Below are 16792 nucleotides of genomic sequence, written 5' to 3' on the forward strand. Positions count from 1 at the left end.
ACCGAAAAAAAGAAGATTTATTCATAACACACGTGAAAAGACCCAGGAAAACAGAGTTAACGATAAAAACGATAACAAAATAACGCTGAAAAACGATAAAAACCCTGAAAACCATACATTTCACACCTGAGCCTCAACTCTCGACTCACGGCCCGGGGGTTGGGGACCGCTGTACTAACAGATTTTCATATTTCATCATCAGACAGTAGTCAGTGGATTTAAATTAGATTCAACAAATGTGGCCCTTTTTTCCCTCCACACCAGCTGTTTACTTGCTCAAATGTGATTGATCAAATGGAAAACAGAAAAACTGGTTTGTAAGATGTTTCTAATGTAATCTCCTTTCAACGCATGCATTTTCATGTATTTTTTCCACATTGTTTCTAGTGAGCGGAGGTTATGCAGATGTGCGGTGCAACACCTCACCCTAGGCAGCTGCAGAAAAACATGGCAACCTTTCAGGACTGTTTGCCAAAGCTGACCTGGCCCCTTCTTCTGCTCACCTGAGCTCATCCTTCCTCCATTCTGAGCACAAACCCAATCATCAACGTCACCACAGTCCAAAATGTCTTCCCACAGACGCCACTTTCACTGTTTTGACGCTGTAGGAGGCGAAGGCACCCACAGGTCTTCTATTCCTTTTAAGAGCCACAGCACCCGCTTACCCAGAATCCCCCAGCATGGCATGGTGGCCCATCATGAACCCACAGCCGAATGCTATGTTTGCTCAGAGTGTAGACACGCCCATGCCTTGGAAGCAGTAGAGACTCAGTTGTCACCTTTCTATCACACTCACCCGTCATGTCACCACCACAATCCACACCACTATGTTCTCAGTGGGCCGAGCAGGCCTGAAGAAACACCTCTGGGCCACGAACGTCATCATCACCGATACAGTAAGAAGCTGGTGTTGGTGAAGAACAGTGACCCCTCATTCAGAAAGACCATCATCTTGCACCGCAGGGGTCTACGCAGTTTGGGGCTTTTCTTAGAGGAGGTTTCCGAGCTCATGCAGTACCACATCAGGAAGCTGTACACTGTGGGCGGGCACAAGGTGAGGTCATAAACAGCTGGAGCTAGAAATTCACATATTAAGTTTTGGTTTCCTGATTTTCTCTCACAAACCTTCTGAATAAAAGGAGTTAGATAAGATTTTAGACAGGAATGGTTTCCTACTACTTTCAGGAAGAAGTTTTGGTTAGGACCAAGGACCATATGTTAATTAGGCACAAATTTTTACACTGCATGTCGATTATCCTGATGAAACCCTCTGGTTTATCCTGACTTGGAACCGGGACCATTGTGACCCCTGACACTGTATTCGTGTCTTAAACCAAGACTCTTTTGCATATAATCTAATTCTTTGGTCCACAGTACACACGAAGCTTGTGAATCCTGCAAAGCCATGCATTGATTTTCCTATAATAAAACATTATAAAAACCATTAGATCTCAAAAGAAGCGAACGCTTGCAGGAGATTTTTTTGCTCCTCCAACAAAGCATTTCAGTAAAAACAGGAATCTGCACACTAATACATTCAAATCTACAAGATTTTCTATTTTTACTTGGTGTTTAATTGCTCTATAAGCCTCTTTATTGTACAACAGGCACATTCATAATAAGTCAATAAATAAATAGCATCATTTCATCAACTTTGCAAATAGTTATAATCCCAGATAAGATACTATGAGGGTGTGAGGGAATGAAATGGGGATATTCCCTCACCCATGCATTCAGATTGTAGAGATTGCTCCAAAACCCATTAATCTTGATCATATCAGTGCTATTTTTGAGAGAGAAGAAACAGGTCAACGTTGAAACTCCCCTACTTTGATACCAGAGGTGTCTCAGAAATGTGTCTTCCACCATGGCAATTAATTATCTTCACCTGGGCTTCGTGTGACCACAGATGAAGCCATTCATCTGCCTTTAACAGCAGTGGCTTTAAAATTCAGAACTGCACTGTCATCACAACGAGCCGTACACGAGCCAGATAAAAATCAACAAAACACTCAATACTTCGGGGCTACATGCTTTCACAGCATTTTATGACTGACAGTAGAGAACATGAGTATTTAATATTAAAAACATAGAAAGAACAATATTACAGATTCATAATATTCTAAGAGTGTTTTGGTCATTTAATTCTGTTATAGACATATTTAACATGCCTATAAGAGGATTTAATTAATTCATTTATTAATGCTTAACAAAATAAGTCCTTAAACCTTAAAAGATTGCATTCTCTGAAATCTGAAAAAAAGGATCACAAACAACAAACATATATTAACCAAGAAGGTTACTCCTGCTAGGCCTTTGTTTGAAAGGTTAGTACACACTCTGTACCCTGAGATTAATATGAATTGTTTCAGGTTAATCATCTCTGACACAGGAGACAAGTCATCCTAATGCTGATAATTAGCTTGCATGATGTCCAGTTTTATTATCAAACTTTTGATAATAGCTGGAGGTACCCTAAAACTAACTAAATCTTTGTGTCTGAGCTTTATTAATATAGATGAATTACGCAGACATTTAGTCAAACTCTTTTGCACACTCAGCAAGCTGCCAGTACTGCTGAGCCACGCTGATGCTGCTCACAATGGCAGTTCATCATCGCACGAATGCACCGTCATTTCACAGAGATCATCCGGGATTAGGATAGATGCTTTGTCTTGACTCACTGCATGATTCACACCCTTCTTTGGCAGGGATTTAGAACTCTGCCGCTGTGCTCGAGAGGTGGCAGTGTCCTGACACAATGAAGATATTTATTATTATCATCATTACTCAATAAAAGAAAGACCCCACCTGACTAAAATCACCGTAACAAAATAACACTGAAATATTTTAAAATGTATTCATAATGTTAGGAAACAAAAACATGCAGTATTTTCCATTCTTAGTATGACATCCATTTTCACAAATATGTTGTTATGTAACCCCAATATGTACATCAGCTGCTGTCAAATCCAGGTCTCATCCGCTGATGGCTCAGCTCACGGCCCATCTGGGTATCCTTTCGCCAGGTCTTGTACAGGGAGCGCTATTTAAGTAATTTTAGCCTTCCTAGAGTTTCTGCAGGTGATGCAAGGCGCTCTATAGCCCACCTTCATCTCACCTCATCACTGTTATACTGTTTCTAAATTAGATTTAATTTAAATTAAATTAGTTGATCATTGTCCTCTTCACCTTAAGCTTTCTGTGCGGATGGGAAGGTGAGAAAGAGCCCAAAAACCAAAGGTATAACTTTTAACTGGTCCTGATTGAAATATGGGACTCTAATTAGTGTGCCAGATCAGATTGTTAAAGGGGGAAATGATGTTTCCCCTACAGTATATAGCGAGAAGCTATTAGATTGTTTTGGATCAAAACAATGGCAGCTAGAGATCAATCAGAATCTGACAACACTGATAAGGGTAACTTAATTTCACTCTTCAGATGGCATTAAATTCTTACTTTTGCTGATTAATTGTAATTAACGATGGCATTCTTTTTAAATCATCTTCCCTGTGTTCCTTTAAAGATAACAGCAAACTGTAAACAAACGTATTCGTTATTTGGTTTCAGATTGACAGCGTTCAGAGTCTTCTGCAGTGCCCCTGCGTTCTTGTCTGTGTCGGCCGGGAGCCTTCTCACCCATCGATTGTGGAGAACTTTCGGAAAACATCCGACGATAAACTTCCAAAGCTGAGTGTGAGGTCACGCTCCGGTGGCTGCACTGACGGACATGAGAGTAGGAAAAACTCTTAAAGTGATAATTACATTCTTACAAGTAGTAACTACAAAGTAGAAGTACTGAAAGATATGCTATGGATGGTTCTCTAGCATCTAAATTAAATGACTTTTGTTAACGTACACCTTTAACAAAAGGCCTAATTTGAAATATTTGTCTTTTTTCTTTAACTGCTGCATGAAAAATCAAGGACTCCCTTCAAAGAAAAGTGTCATCCATCCAAACCTGGAATCTGGAAACAAAGTTATCAGGCAGTCAGTGTCATCTGACAAGTCAGGCCCAGATGGAACTGATTCACCAGACAATGTCAACTCTTGCCCACCCACTGGTGATGGGGTGAGGGAAGATGATATAGAGAAATGTGTACGTGTTAATAAAGATGGCAGTTTATCAATGGAGATGAAAGTGCGCTTTAGACTGCAAAATGATGAAACAGTGCACTGGTCCACGGAAGTAAGAAAGACCACAGGCAGGACCTGTGACTACCACCAAGGAAACAATAACCCACACTTTCCGAGCTATCTTGAATCTGAAAACATCTCTGCTGTTCAGCCAGATGACCATTTCATGAGTCAGCACTATCAGAGACATCAAGAAGAACCTCATTGTCCTCACTGCTGCAGTCACTGCCAGGATTATGAAATCTGGAAAAATGTACCAAGAACACATGGGGCGAGTCGCCGCATTCAAACATCTAGCTCAAGTGCATCTTCACATACAGTGGTCTCTAGAAAGACAGTAGTATCTAGATCAAGCGAAGAGCTTACTGAACAAGTGGTGGAGACAGAGACTTGTGTGAAGCAGACTATTGAGGCAGCTGAAACTGTAGAGTATTGCACCATCGGGAGTGAGGCTTGCTCACCAAAGTGCAACGTGCAATCTTCCACTTTGTATAACTGTCTAAATGAGAAATCAGAACAAACAAGATCCATTACTAGGCAAAATCAACCCCAGAGTCCTCAAGATACAACATCCAATGCTTCAGGACAATCTAGCAAGTCAAAAAAATCTAAACCCTCACACGCTTGTCATTGTGGAGTATCTGAAGAAAATACAAAAGGACAAATCTACACCCGAGCTGAAGAGGAAGGCAAAATACAAAGAGATTGTTCAAGTGCCATGTCTTTAAAATCTAATGTCTCTTGCAGATCAACTGTGTCTGGCAAAATACAGGACCCAGAGACAAAGGATGAAGAGGAGAACAGGTCTAAAAGTGCCATGTCAGTTCATTCAAATGCCTCGACAAAATCCAAATCGGATGTTTTGGATGTTGCAGTTGGAGGATCTCAAGCATGTGATGACAATGGAACACACAAAAGACCACTGAGCAGCATGTCTGTTAAATCCTCCAAATCTGAAAAATCTGTGAAGTCTGAGCATCAACAACATAAATCAGAGGAAGATGTTGAAGAAGAAAAACCAATAAGTCCCATCTCAGCAAAGTCAGAGATGTCTATTAAATCCAGAGGATCGAGGGCATCTTCTTTCCTAGGTGAAAAAGAAACAAAGGAGGAAGCTCAGCCGAGGACACCTAGTGTCACATCAGCTGCTTCAGATTCTTCTGTAGAGTCACCTGAGGCATCTGCAGAAAAAAGCATTCAAAACCCAGCTGAGAATGAAACTGAACTGAGAACACAAAGCACCATGTCTGGGAATTCAAACACTTCAGCAACATCTACAGAGTCAAGCGCATCTGAAGATCCACATACAGGAAATGCAGAGGAAAGATCTGAAAGAACAGTAAGTGTAATGTCAGCTAGGTCTGTCAAGTCAAATGAATCTGCAACATCTAGAAAGTTAAACGTTGAGACAGAAGAGACAAGGGAGGCAACTGATGCCATGTCAGCTAACTCTAATTCATCAGCAAGATCTAAAGGATCCAAGAGGCCCGATCCTCCTGATGCAACTGAATGTGTTGGTTCATCAGATGACATAAATACTGAAGAGCAAAGCGGAGAGAGACCACAAAGCATACTGTCAGTCAAATCAGCAAAGTCTGTAAAGTCCAGTGTTTCTGCAAAATCCAGCAGATCCAAACACGGAGAACAGGGAGAGGAGAGGGGACCAAGTTCTTTGTCAGTAAAATCAGTTCAGTCCAATGTGTCAGGAAAATCAAAAGGGTCAAACACTTCAGCCAAATCTAATATGTCCGTGCCCACCGATATTGAAGCTGAAGAACAGGCTGCAGTTAATGATGAATATGAAGAAAGACCTCCAAGCAATACATCAACCACATCTGCTAAATCTTTAAAATCAAATGCTTCTGCAGTTACTCCTGAAAGCTGTGGTGATGCTTCTGAAGAAATTAATATTGAAGGTGAGACTGAAGGAGAATCAGTGAGCTCATTGTCAATTACATCAGATATTTCTGCAACATCGTTTAAATCAAAAGACGAAGGCACTGAGATGCTTCAAGAAGCAAATGATGAAGAGGAAACTGAACAAAGACCACCAAGCTGCTTATCAGCTAAATCACTTCAGTCACATGTTTCTGAAATATCTGCAGAGCGAGTACCAAGTGCTTTGTCAGCTAAATCAGCAAAGTCACGTGCTTCTAACACATCTAATAAACCAAAACCCTGTGAAGTTTGTGCTTGCCAAGCCAATGAAAGATATGGCGAAGAGGAAACTCAGGAAAGAGCACAGAGTGAAGTATCAAACAGATCTGGAAAGTCAACTAATTCTGCAAAATCTCCCAAGTCAAAAGATCACGAAGAGGAAAATATATCTCTTCATATGGAAAATGAAGAGAGAGCTCCAAGCAATCTGTCAGTCAGATCAGGAAAATCAGGAAAGTCAAATGCTTCTGCAGCATCTAAAAGATCAAAGGTTTCTGAAATTTGCTTGGAAGACTTTGCTGACCATCCCGAGGAAAGAATCGTTGAAGGTGAGAGTGAAGTGAGAGCAGTGAGTGCTATGTCTTCCAAGTCAGCTAAGTCAGATATTTCTGCCAGATCAAACAGAACAAATCATTCTGTTAATGGTCCAGGTAGCGAAAACTCAGAGAACTCTAATGAAGAAAATGACAAAGAGCAAACAGAACAAAGAGCACAAAGTAGCCTATCAGCCAAATCAGGTCAGTCACATATTTCCGACAGATCTAAAAGGTCTGCAGATAGATCACCCAGTGCTTTGTCATCTAAATCAGCAAAGTCACATACTTCAAACAAATCTGTGAAATCAAATATTTCTGAAGTTCTGTGTAGTGATACTGATAAAATAGATGGTGAAGATCAAACTCAAGAGAGACCACAGAGTACAATTTCATCCAGAACTGAAAAATCAACAGTTTCTGCAAAATCTAGTAGATCAACGATATTGGAAGATAATATAGTTAGGGAACACACAGAGAGAGCTCCAAGCAATCTGTCGGTCAGATCAGAAAGATCAGCAAAGTCGAATGTTTCTTCAGCATCAAAGAGATCAAATGTTTCTGTAGCTGTCTTAGAAGACAATGTTGACCCTTCTGACGAAAGAATTATTGAAGGTGAGAGTGAAGATGGCACAATGAGATCAGCATCTGCGCAGTCAGATATTTCTGCCAGATCAAATAGGTCAAACCAGTCTGCTGATGCATCAACTAAAGAAAAGTCAGAGAGTGCTGATGAAGAAAATAACAAAGAGCAAACGGAACAAAGAGCACAAAGCAGCTTATCAGCCAAATCAGTTAAGTCACATGTTTCTGGTAGATCTAAAAAGTCTGCAGACAGATCACCCAGTGCTTTATCAGCTAAATCAGCAAGGTCACATACTTCAAACAAATCTGTGAAATCAAATATTTCTGAAGTTCTGTGTAGTGGTACTGATGAAATAGATGGCAAAGATCAAACTCAAGAGAGATCACAGAGCGCAATTTCAGCCAGAACTGAAAAATCAACAGTTTCTGGAAAATCTAGTAGATCAACAAGAATGGAAGAAAATAAAGTTGATCATGAGGAACCCACAGAGAGAGCTCCAAGCAATCTGTCAGTTAGATCAGGAAAATCAGCAAAGTCAAATGTCTCTGCAACATCTGGAACATCAGATATATCTGAAGCTCTTTTAGGAGACTGCATTGACAATACAGAGGATGTTAAGGGTGAAACTGAAGAGAGGGCAATGAGCTCATTGTCTGTCCAGTCAAATATTTCTGCAAGATCAAATAAGTCAAAACGATCTGTTGATGCTCCAATTAAAGAGGACAGAAAGATCTATGATGAAAGGGAAGAAAGAGCACAAAGCAGCTTATCAGTCAAGTCAGTTAAGTCACATGTTTCTGAGAGATCTAAAAATTCTGCAGAGAGATCACCCAGTGTTTTGTCAGTTAAATCCACTCAATCGCATGCTTCTGTAATATCGGTCAAATCAAATGCTTCTGAAGATCAGTCTGGCACAGTTGCGCATACTGCTGATGTAGGAGACCCTAAAGATGAAACTGAGGAAAGAGCACCGAGTGCAGTGTCAACCAAAACTGAAAAGTCAGCTATTTCTGAAAAATCCTCAGTGTCAAAAGTATTTCATTGTCCAGATGAAAACGATATCTGTGATCTGGAGGACCATGAAGATCGGTCTCCAAGCAATATGTCTGCCAGCTCAGCAAAATCAGCAAAGTCAAAGACTTCAGAAGTTTCAAAAAAATCTAAATCTTCTGCCATTCAATGTGATCGCATTGCAGAAAAGGAAAATAAAGAGGAGCACACTGAAAGCAGATCAGTGAGTTCAATGTCACTCCATTCGGCTGATTCAAATTTTTCTGAAATATCAGGTATATCAAAATGTTCAGCAGAGCCTCCAGCTGAAGAGAGAGTTGCCACACCTAAATCCCATGTATCTACTATATCTCTAAAATCTAAAGCTTCAAAAGTTGCTTCACAGCATAAATTACCAGCGCAAGGAAATGATGAGGATGAACCTCAAAACAGAGCAGAAAGTGCAATGTCAGCAAAATCCTCTATTTCTGCCAAATCCAATAAGTCAAAATTATTGGCTGCCCCAGTAGAAGAAATATCTCATGATTCTGATCATACTGAAAGACCTGTAAGCAGTAAATCACAGAGATCAGCAAAATCCACCAAGTCAAATGTTTCTGTGAAATCTAAGAAATCAAAAGCTACTACTATCCCTTCTGAACACAGCACTGAGATTGCTGATGCAGAGTCTGAGGGAAGAGCGAGCTCATTGTCAACACAAACGATAAGGTCAAATATTTCTTCAAAATCCAAAAAGTCAAAATGTTCTCATGTACCAAATTGTGAGACCTCCAATGAAGATAATGACAAATCACAAACTGAAGAAAGATCTCCAAGTGTAATGTCAGTCAAATCAAATATTTCCCATGTTACAGAAAGATCCAATGCCTCTGATATTACTGAAGACGTTGATGAAGTCACTGATGTGTCTGCTGAAGAGCATGTGGCAGAAGATGTAGTGAGAGCAGTTAGTGCCATTTCAGCTGGATCTGCAAAGTCGCATGCCTCAACACGATCTACGAAATCAAAAGGCACATTTCCAGGTGAAGGAAGTGCTGACGAAGAAAGCGCAAAGACAACAACAAGTTGTACATCAGCTAACAAAGAAAATGTAGAGCGAGCACAAAGTTCTATGTCAGCAAAGTCAAGTGGTTCAAGGAGATCTGCAAAAGGATCTCGAGCTTTTGCTGGAAATTCTGCTGAGGAACATGCTGAAGAAGAAACTGAGGAGAGGTCACCAAGCAGCGTGTCGGCCAAATTAAACAATTCAAATGTTTCTGTGTCATCAAGGAGCTCGACAACTTGTGAAATATCTTCAGAATACAACAATGCCAATGATTTGGAGACTGTACAGAGATCTCTAAGCTCCTTGTCAGCAAAATCAGCCCGATCCACCAAATCACTGCAATCCAACATTTCTTCAAAAACTGCTAAGTCAAAACCCTCTGTAGGCAAAGAAAATCATGAAGCCAATGTGGAGAAAGAAACAACTGGTCCCTCCATTATATCTACTGAAAATTGTTTAAATGACACTGATGAAAATACAGCAGAAGACTCAGAGAACAGAGCAATGACCTCAATGTCTACCGAGTCAAATGCAACATCAGTATCTGCAAAAACAAGAACTTCTCAAAAATCAGGGAAATCAAAAGTGCTGGAGCAGGTAGCTGATAAGGCAGATCCAGCACAGAGGAGTCCAAGTGTTTTATCAGTGAAGTCAAACACCTCAGGAAGAACAAAAAAATCAAATATATCTGGAACAACCACCACTGAAACGGTTGGACATGAAGAAGAAGCTGATGACAGTGCCATGTCAACCAAATCAGTTAGTTCATCAAAGTCAAATAAATTACAAGGTCCAGAAATCACTACTACAAACAGTTCTGGCCATCCTACTGAAGAGAATACTGAAGAGATATCTGAGAAAGCACAGAGTGCTGTGTCAGCAAAATCAAAAAGGTCAGTAAAATCAACAAAATCTGACATTTTAAGCAAATCAGATGTCCCCATCGTGACCGTTGGGGAAAATGAAACCAGAGCACCTACAGCCATGTCAACGAAGTCCAAGGCTTCATCATCTTCAAAAAAGTCCAAAACATCTGAGATCAGTGGAAAGAAAAGTGCCACAACTACAGATGTCTCTTCTGAGCGGACCAGTGTTTCTCCACTAAATTTAGAAGTAATGAAGCCAAAGGAAAAGAGCCGATCTACTGCCAAATCAAACTCTGGAAGACATTCAGCAATGTCAGAAACAAGTCAGAGAGCAAAGCAGCAGAAAGAAAATGAACAACATGTCATATCTCACACAGAGTCAAATGAAAGTAACTTGTCACAAACTCTGTCTAGTTCAGATATCATCAAAGAGATGTGTGAGTCTCCAGCACACAGTCACTCAAAACGTAATGTTCCTCACAAGATAAATGGTGACCTGGATACTAAGGAAAGTGGTGGAAGTGTCACTGACAAGAAAACTGACAGAAGCAGCAAATATCTGCATAAGAGCACCGAAGTTGATGATTTTGACCTGGTCCCATCCAGCCTACCCAACGCATCCCCTACTGAGGTTGTAAACGAATGGCTGAAATCACTGCCAGCAGAGGGTGAATTAGAGGACGTAGAGGAATTTAATGAAAACTGCGATGGACCAAAAACTGTCCCCACAACAGAAGAAATTAACACAGCGGATACTGTTAACAATCCAACTGAGAATTCAAAAGGCCCAGTAGAAGGGGAGGCAAAGAAATGTCTTCCTAATAATGACTGCGAAACAAGCAAAGAAACACCAAAGGAAGATAATGCCTCTACTGATGCAGACAATGCCTCAACAGTATTTAACTCTTCCATACAAGTGATGAAAGTCCTTTTAAATCCGAAGCTAGACAGATGCAACAGTTTACCAGAAATTTCTCCAGCTTATGGACGTAAACTGAGCTCCTCAGCTAGAGGTTTTTTGGATTGCCTTGTGAAGCTGCAGCTAATAGACCATGATCCAAAAAATGCCAATGAAAAAAATGAAAGGTATCAAGAACTCATGGGTATTCTTCAGTCCCTTTGGCTTTGTGATCCTCCTGAAAATGAACATGCATTACGGAAAGATGATCACCATTTTGCAGATGATGATTTCAATCATACGTCATCGTCTGGCGTGGATGTCAACAGTGGCTCCACAGGCTCCGGGAACAGCAGTGATGGTGTAAAGAGTGGCAATGACGTGAATGGTGATGTTTCTGAGCCTCACGCCACTGTGGATATGTTTAAGAAGGTACAACAAGGGTGTGAAGTTGAAACAGATGCAGATGTTCAGAGCACATCAGTAAGAAAGGCAGAAGGAATGTGTGAAGATGAGCAAAAGGAAGATTATCCAGCAAGCAGTGATAGTCCAAGAGAACAATCTGAAACACCACATTCCTCAAACGAGAGTGCAAGAAATTTCAGCGAGGGCCAAAAACTTCCAGAAGCTGAAACCGATTCTTCAGAGAACAGCAACTCTGAGAGCCTTCTCCTCATAGAAAGAGAAGAGCTAGCTAAAATGATTTCACAAGATGATCCTGCTTGGGTCTTAACCTTATTAAATAAAATTGAAAAACAGTTCATGACTCATTATATCAAAGCGATGAATGAGTTCAAAACTCGATGGAACCTGGGAGATAGTGAGCAACTTGACAGTACGATTAATGAACTTAGAGCTGAGGTTCACAAAAGAATCCAAGCAAGTATTGACAGAGAACTGTGGAAAATTCAAGGCCAAAAAGGCCAACCGAGACCTCCAAGAGAGACAAAATCCCGTGTTTCAACGACACAAGCAGAAGAGAGAAGACGGAAACTGAAGGTCAACCTCAAACCATCGACTGATTCACATGCAGAAAAAAGTGACGATTCAGCAACAGGAACGTCTTATAGTGACCAGCGCAGTGAAAACGGCAATGAATGCTGTCAATGCGAATCGTGCATTAAGAAAAAAATGACGTGTAGGACACCTCTTCAGGGAGATTCGATGACACCTGTACCTGCTGCCACGGCAATCAAGTGTGCATCTCACCCTGGAAATATTCATGAAACTCAAGCGGCAGAAACCCTTGTGGAAAAAGTTATTGTTAAAGCTTTAAGGGAAGTGCGAGAAGTACATCCAGGCCCTGAAGATATCTCTGAATTTGCAGCAGATGAAAAGGAAGCAGATGATATGAGTCAAGATGCAGTTCGTGATGAGGTTTCTGAAAAGAATGACGCAAAAGAACATGTTGCCAAAGAAATGCCTGAAAAAACTGTTGCTGAAGAAAATAAGGAGGAGAATGATGCCAATGACATAGGTGATGAACTGCGAAAACAAAAAGGTGATAAAACAAGCGAAGATAAGACTCAGAAAGAAATGTCAGTGGAAGAGTCGTTTTTGGCATCAACAGCTAAACAGGAATATGACAAAGGAGGAGCAAAGAATAAATGTTTGATAGCAAAGAACATAATACTGCCATCAATGCAGCTGATCATGCAGAAGATGAGGGCTAATGAAAAGGATGCCACAGCTGATGAATTGTTACATGAACCAAAAGAATCAGGAAAAATTGTGCAAATTGTATCCACAAATGGAGAAGAATTTGCTGAAGCTATCAGGTCAAATGATGAACTCCCAAAACAAGAAGATGGTGTATATTATAATAAGAGTGCTCTAATAAAACATATTGTGGTTACGAGTGAAGATGACCCTAAGGAAGACACAGTAGAGACTTCAACAGAAGAGACTACTCTGACATCTGATGCTAAACATGAACCTGAGGCAGAAGCAGCAAAGAAGGAATGGTTAACCGTAAAGAATACATTGCTGCCATCAATGCAGATGATCATGCAAATGAGAATTCGGAAAGACCAGCTGATGAAAGCAGATGGAAGTGATGCAACAGCTGATGAACCGCTAAATGGACCAACAGAAGAAGATGAAAGTGAAGACACTGAAGCCTCAAGTGAAGATAAGTCTAAGGAAGATGTTGCTGAAGGTACCATGGTTCAAGATGAAGACACACACGTTGCAGGAGCAACAGCTGAACAAAATCCGATGCCAGAAGAAAGTAAATCAGGGAGGTTTAAGGTAAAGAAGAGAGTGCATATGATGCAGGAGGAAGCAGTGAATGAAGACTTAGCTATAGTTGATGAATTTTTAAAAGAAGAAGAAGAAGCATGGTGTAAAGGTAAACTTACTGCAGAAAATGAGACTGCCAGTTTGAGTGAAGATGAGTCAGATGAGGAGTCTGCTGAAGATACTACTACTGAAGATGAAAATACAGCAGTAGAAGCCACCACAGAAGGGAAAGATGAAGTCTGGGAAGAAAAAATACTCCCTGAAGAAGAGAAAATGTCTACCGTTAGTGAAGACGAGTCTGCAGATGAAAGCACTGACACAGCTACAGGTGACGAATCTACAGAAGAACCAGGTGACCCGGCAACAGCTGAGGATGAGACAGCTGCAGAAAAAGAGACTGGTCTCACAAGAAAAGCAGAATCAAAGCATGAAAATGCTGAAGATGAGATTGAAAACAAAGATACTGCTATGGTATCCTCAACTGATCATGAATCAGAGAGTGAGGAAGCTGTGGAATCACTGAAGGTTGATGATGGAGAAGAGACTGATGCTACCAGCGAAGATGACTCTGACGAAGATTTAAATGCCACCACAAATGAAGAAGAAGAGGAAAATGATGTCACAAGTAACGATCTGTCAAATGAACCATCTGAAATAGCAACAACTGAAGATGAGTTTCTTGTAGAAAGAGAGACAGCCGCTACAAGTGAGCATGAACTTACGGAAGGCACTTATGAAGCATCCACAGCTGAAGATGAAAATGTAGCTGTCGAGAGCAGCATGGTGGCCACAAGTGAGCGTGAATCTGAGGAAGACGAGGTTGTGGAAAAAGGAACAGTCACTGATGAAGAGAAGATCCCTGCTATCAGTGCAGAGGAGTCTGAGGGTGAAAACAATCACACGAACAAATTGTCAGAAGAACCAGATCGAGCAGCATCAGCTGAAGACAAGACAGCTGTAAGTGAAGAGATTTCTTCAGCAGGAAAAGGTGACTCAAAGGATGAAACTGCAGTGGAAGCAACTGACAATGAGGAAGCTGTTAAAGCAGAAGATGCTGACAATAGTGAAGAGATTGGTGCTGTCACTGAAAATGATTCAGGAGAGGACCTAGATGCCACCACAAATGAAGATGAGACAACAGAGGAGGATGACACCACAGAACCAGCTGAAGAAACAACCGAAGATGAGCGGGTGATCGAAACAGAGATTGCTGTTTCAACCGAGAATGAACCTAACAGAGGCGCTGCTGCTGAAGAAAACGTGGAAGGAACCACAATTGACAATGAAGCTGAAGATTATGGTGCAGCAGAAGAGGCTGCAACAACTGAACATGACTCAGACACAGCAGTGGCGGTGGACACCGCCAGCGCAAGTGAATCTGAGTCAGAAGATGAGGTTTCTGAAGCAAAAGAGAGTGCTGTCACAAGTGAAGATGAGCTGAAGAAAGCTGCTGTTGAGGTCGCTCAGGAAGAGGCAGCAGAAGATGTGACAGATGCCGAGCACGAATTTAACAAAGACACCAGTTCAGATGAGTCGGACGTGAAGGGAACGGATGAAAAACTAAGTGAGGGTGAGATTGCTGAGCAAAAGGAAATTGCTGCCACAAGCGAAAATGAAATGGCAGACGAAGCAGATGAAACCAGTGATGAGTCAGACAAGACAGAGTCGTCTGAAAAGATCGGAGAAAGCAGTGCTAATGAAGAATGTAAAGAAGAAGAAAATGATGAAGATAACAGTAAGAAGCTAGTAGAAGGTGAAACAACTGGAGATGAATCGGAAGAACCTGGAAAGGAAGAGGTGGAATCTGGTGAAAATGAATTGACTTGTGAAGATTGCACAGAGGCTTTAACAACAGAGGGCGAGACTGAAAAGCATGAAACCACAGAGGAAGACTCAGGACAGCCTGAAGCAGGAGAAAATGAGACTGATGAAAGTGACAGCAGGGAAGAATCTGGAGCAGAAGGTACATCTGCAGGAGAGGAGGCTGAAGAAACTCAAACGGGAAAGGTGGAATCTACAGACGATACAGAAGATGAATCCGAGCAAGATGAAGGACAGAATGCTGTCAGTGAATCAGAGGATAATTCCAACAAACCAGAGAGTGGATGCCCAGAAAGTGATGTCACTTGTCAAGAAGATACTAATGATGTAGTGGAGCTTAAACCAGAAGAGGATGAGGAGATGGAGGAAAAATCAGAAACCAAAGAAGAAATCAGAGAAAACAACCCAGAGGATGATGTTACACAATGTGAATGTATTAACATCCCAGATGGAAGTCATGATAATAATGAAGAGGATTCCAATGCTTCTGAAAAGGAGGATGAGGAAACCGAGACACCCAATGAAGACTGGAGTGAAAAACAGGGAGATTCAGCTGATGGAGAAGACGAAGCAGAGGAAGACTCAGATGAACCAGGGGAAGAAAGTGGTGACATACAGCTTCCTTTGGTTACCAGCAAGATAGACAATCAAGATGTAGCTAACATAGTACCTAAGGAAGCGCTAAAGCCACTTGATACTTTGATCAAAAAGACCGCAGAATCTGAGGACGGCACTTACGCTGACATTGAAGATTCAGAGCCTGAAATAAACAGCCAAAATGACATTAAAAGCCTTGAGACAAAGTAAATGGCCTGTATTTATATAGCGCTTTACTAGTCCCTAAGGACCCCAAAGCGCTTTTACACAAAGAGTGTGAAAAAGAAGTTGTTTTGAATTGACCGTGACTCTGCCAAAGCTGAAGGTGACTGATAGAGAGTGAGACATGGGAGAAAAAAACGAGGGGTATTCTTAATATTTTAGGTTAGGTCTCCTAAATGAAAAAAAGCAAAAGGATTGATGTAGATTATCCTAAATCTTAAGTAGCACTATTAGGCTCTACTTAACAAGTACTAAACATGACAAGCACACAAGATGAGATACTACAGCAAATTCTAGTATCTGCAGAACACAAACTGCTCATGCAACAATATGAAAAACTTGAATGTATATAATGCATATCTAAACTAAATCATAGAGTATTTTATTACATATCACCTGCAATTCTGAGCCTTAGACAGAACACGGCACTGTTTATGAGCTATGCTTTCCAAAACATTGACAGTATGGTCCCGTTCCTGTGAACAACTTACAAATGTCACACATGCACACACATACTGCAATTTTTGTCAGAATTGCTGCAGTTCTTTTACATGTTTTGCTGCTTAACATTTTCTGCAGGACTGTGGGTGTTTTGAATGTATCCTATTTAACCAAATAGGTTTTGATTCTACTATAAGCATGCAAAAAAAATATGTAATTTTCCATAACCCCAAAACTGTTTGGGTGCTGTGTATAAAAAGTTCTTTAAAAATCAATTGAGATCTTTATTTATTTATCAGATTTTTGAAATATATAATTCTCAGGTTCAATATATTTTGTCTTTGAACCTTTTCTAATCAATTATATATGGATTCTGGCTTCTACCTGTCTTATACAGCACCCACACTCTTTTGGAAAGAAAGCTTGTAAAATAAGTTTTCTCAGCAACCTGGAAAA

General features: G+C 40.8%; 1 protein-coding gene across 1 annotated transcript; it reads left to right on the plus strand.

Annotated features, from left to right (window-relative positions):
- Positions 1–565: 565 nt before the first annotated feature.
- rp1l1b (rp1 like 1b) lies at positions 566–15883 on the plus strand. The gene is made up of 3 exons (XM_085373069.1): positions 566–1054; positions 3571–3736; positions 3927–15883. Exons 1-3 carry the CDS (start codon positions 566–568, stop codon positions 15881–15883), a joined length of 12612 nt encoding a protein of 4203 aa, XP_085229195.1.
- The last annotated feature ends 909 nt before the right edge of the window (positions 15884–16792 follow it).

The sequence above is a fragment of the Diplotaxodon limnothrissa genome, linkage group LG15 (assembly GCF_057381915.1).
Source record: "Diplotaxodon limnothrissa isolate DT_005_m linkage group LG15, D_limnothrissa_male_GT1.1, whole genome shotgun sequence".
Classification (NCBI taxonomy): domain Eukaryota; kingdom Metazoa; phylum Chordata; class Actinopteri; order Cichliformes; family Cichlidae; genus Diplotaxodon; species Diplotaxodon limnothrissa.

Bases quoted from the DNA above. Each gene is read 5' to 3' on its own strand.
- rp1l1b (XM_085373069.1), top strand. From the start codon at position 566: ATGTCTTCCCACAGACGCCACTTTCACTGTTTTGACGCTGTAGGAGGC. The intron at 1,055-3,570 runs GTGAGGTCATAA...ATTTGGTTTCAG, and splicing joins ACACTGTGGGCGGGCACAAG to ATTGACAGCGTTCAGAGTCT. The intron at 3,737-3,926 runs GTAGGAAAAACT...TGAAAAATCAAG, and splicing joins CTGCACTGACGGACATGAGA to GACTCCCTTCAAAGAAAAGT.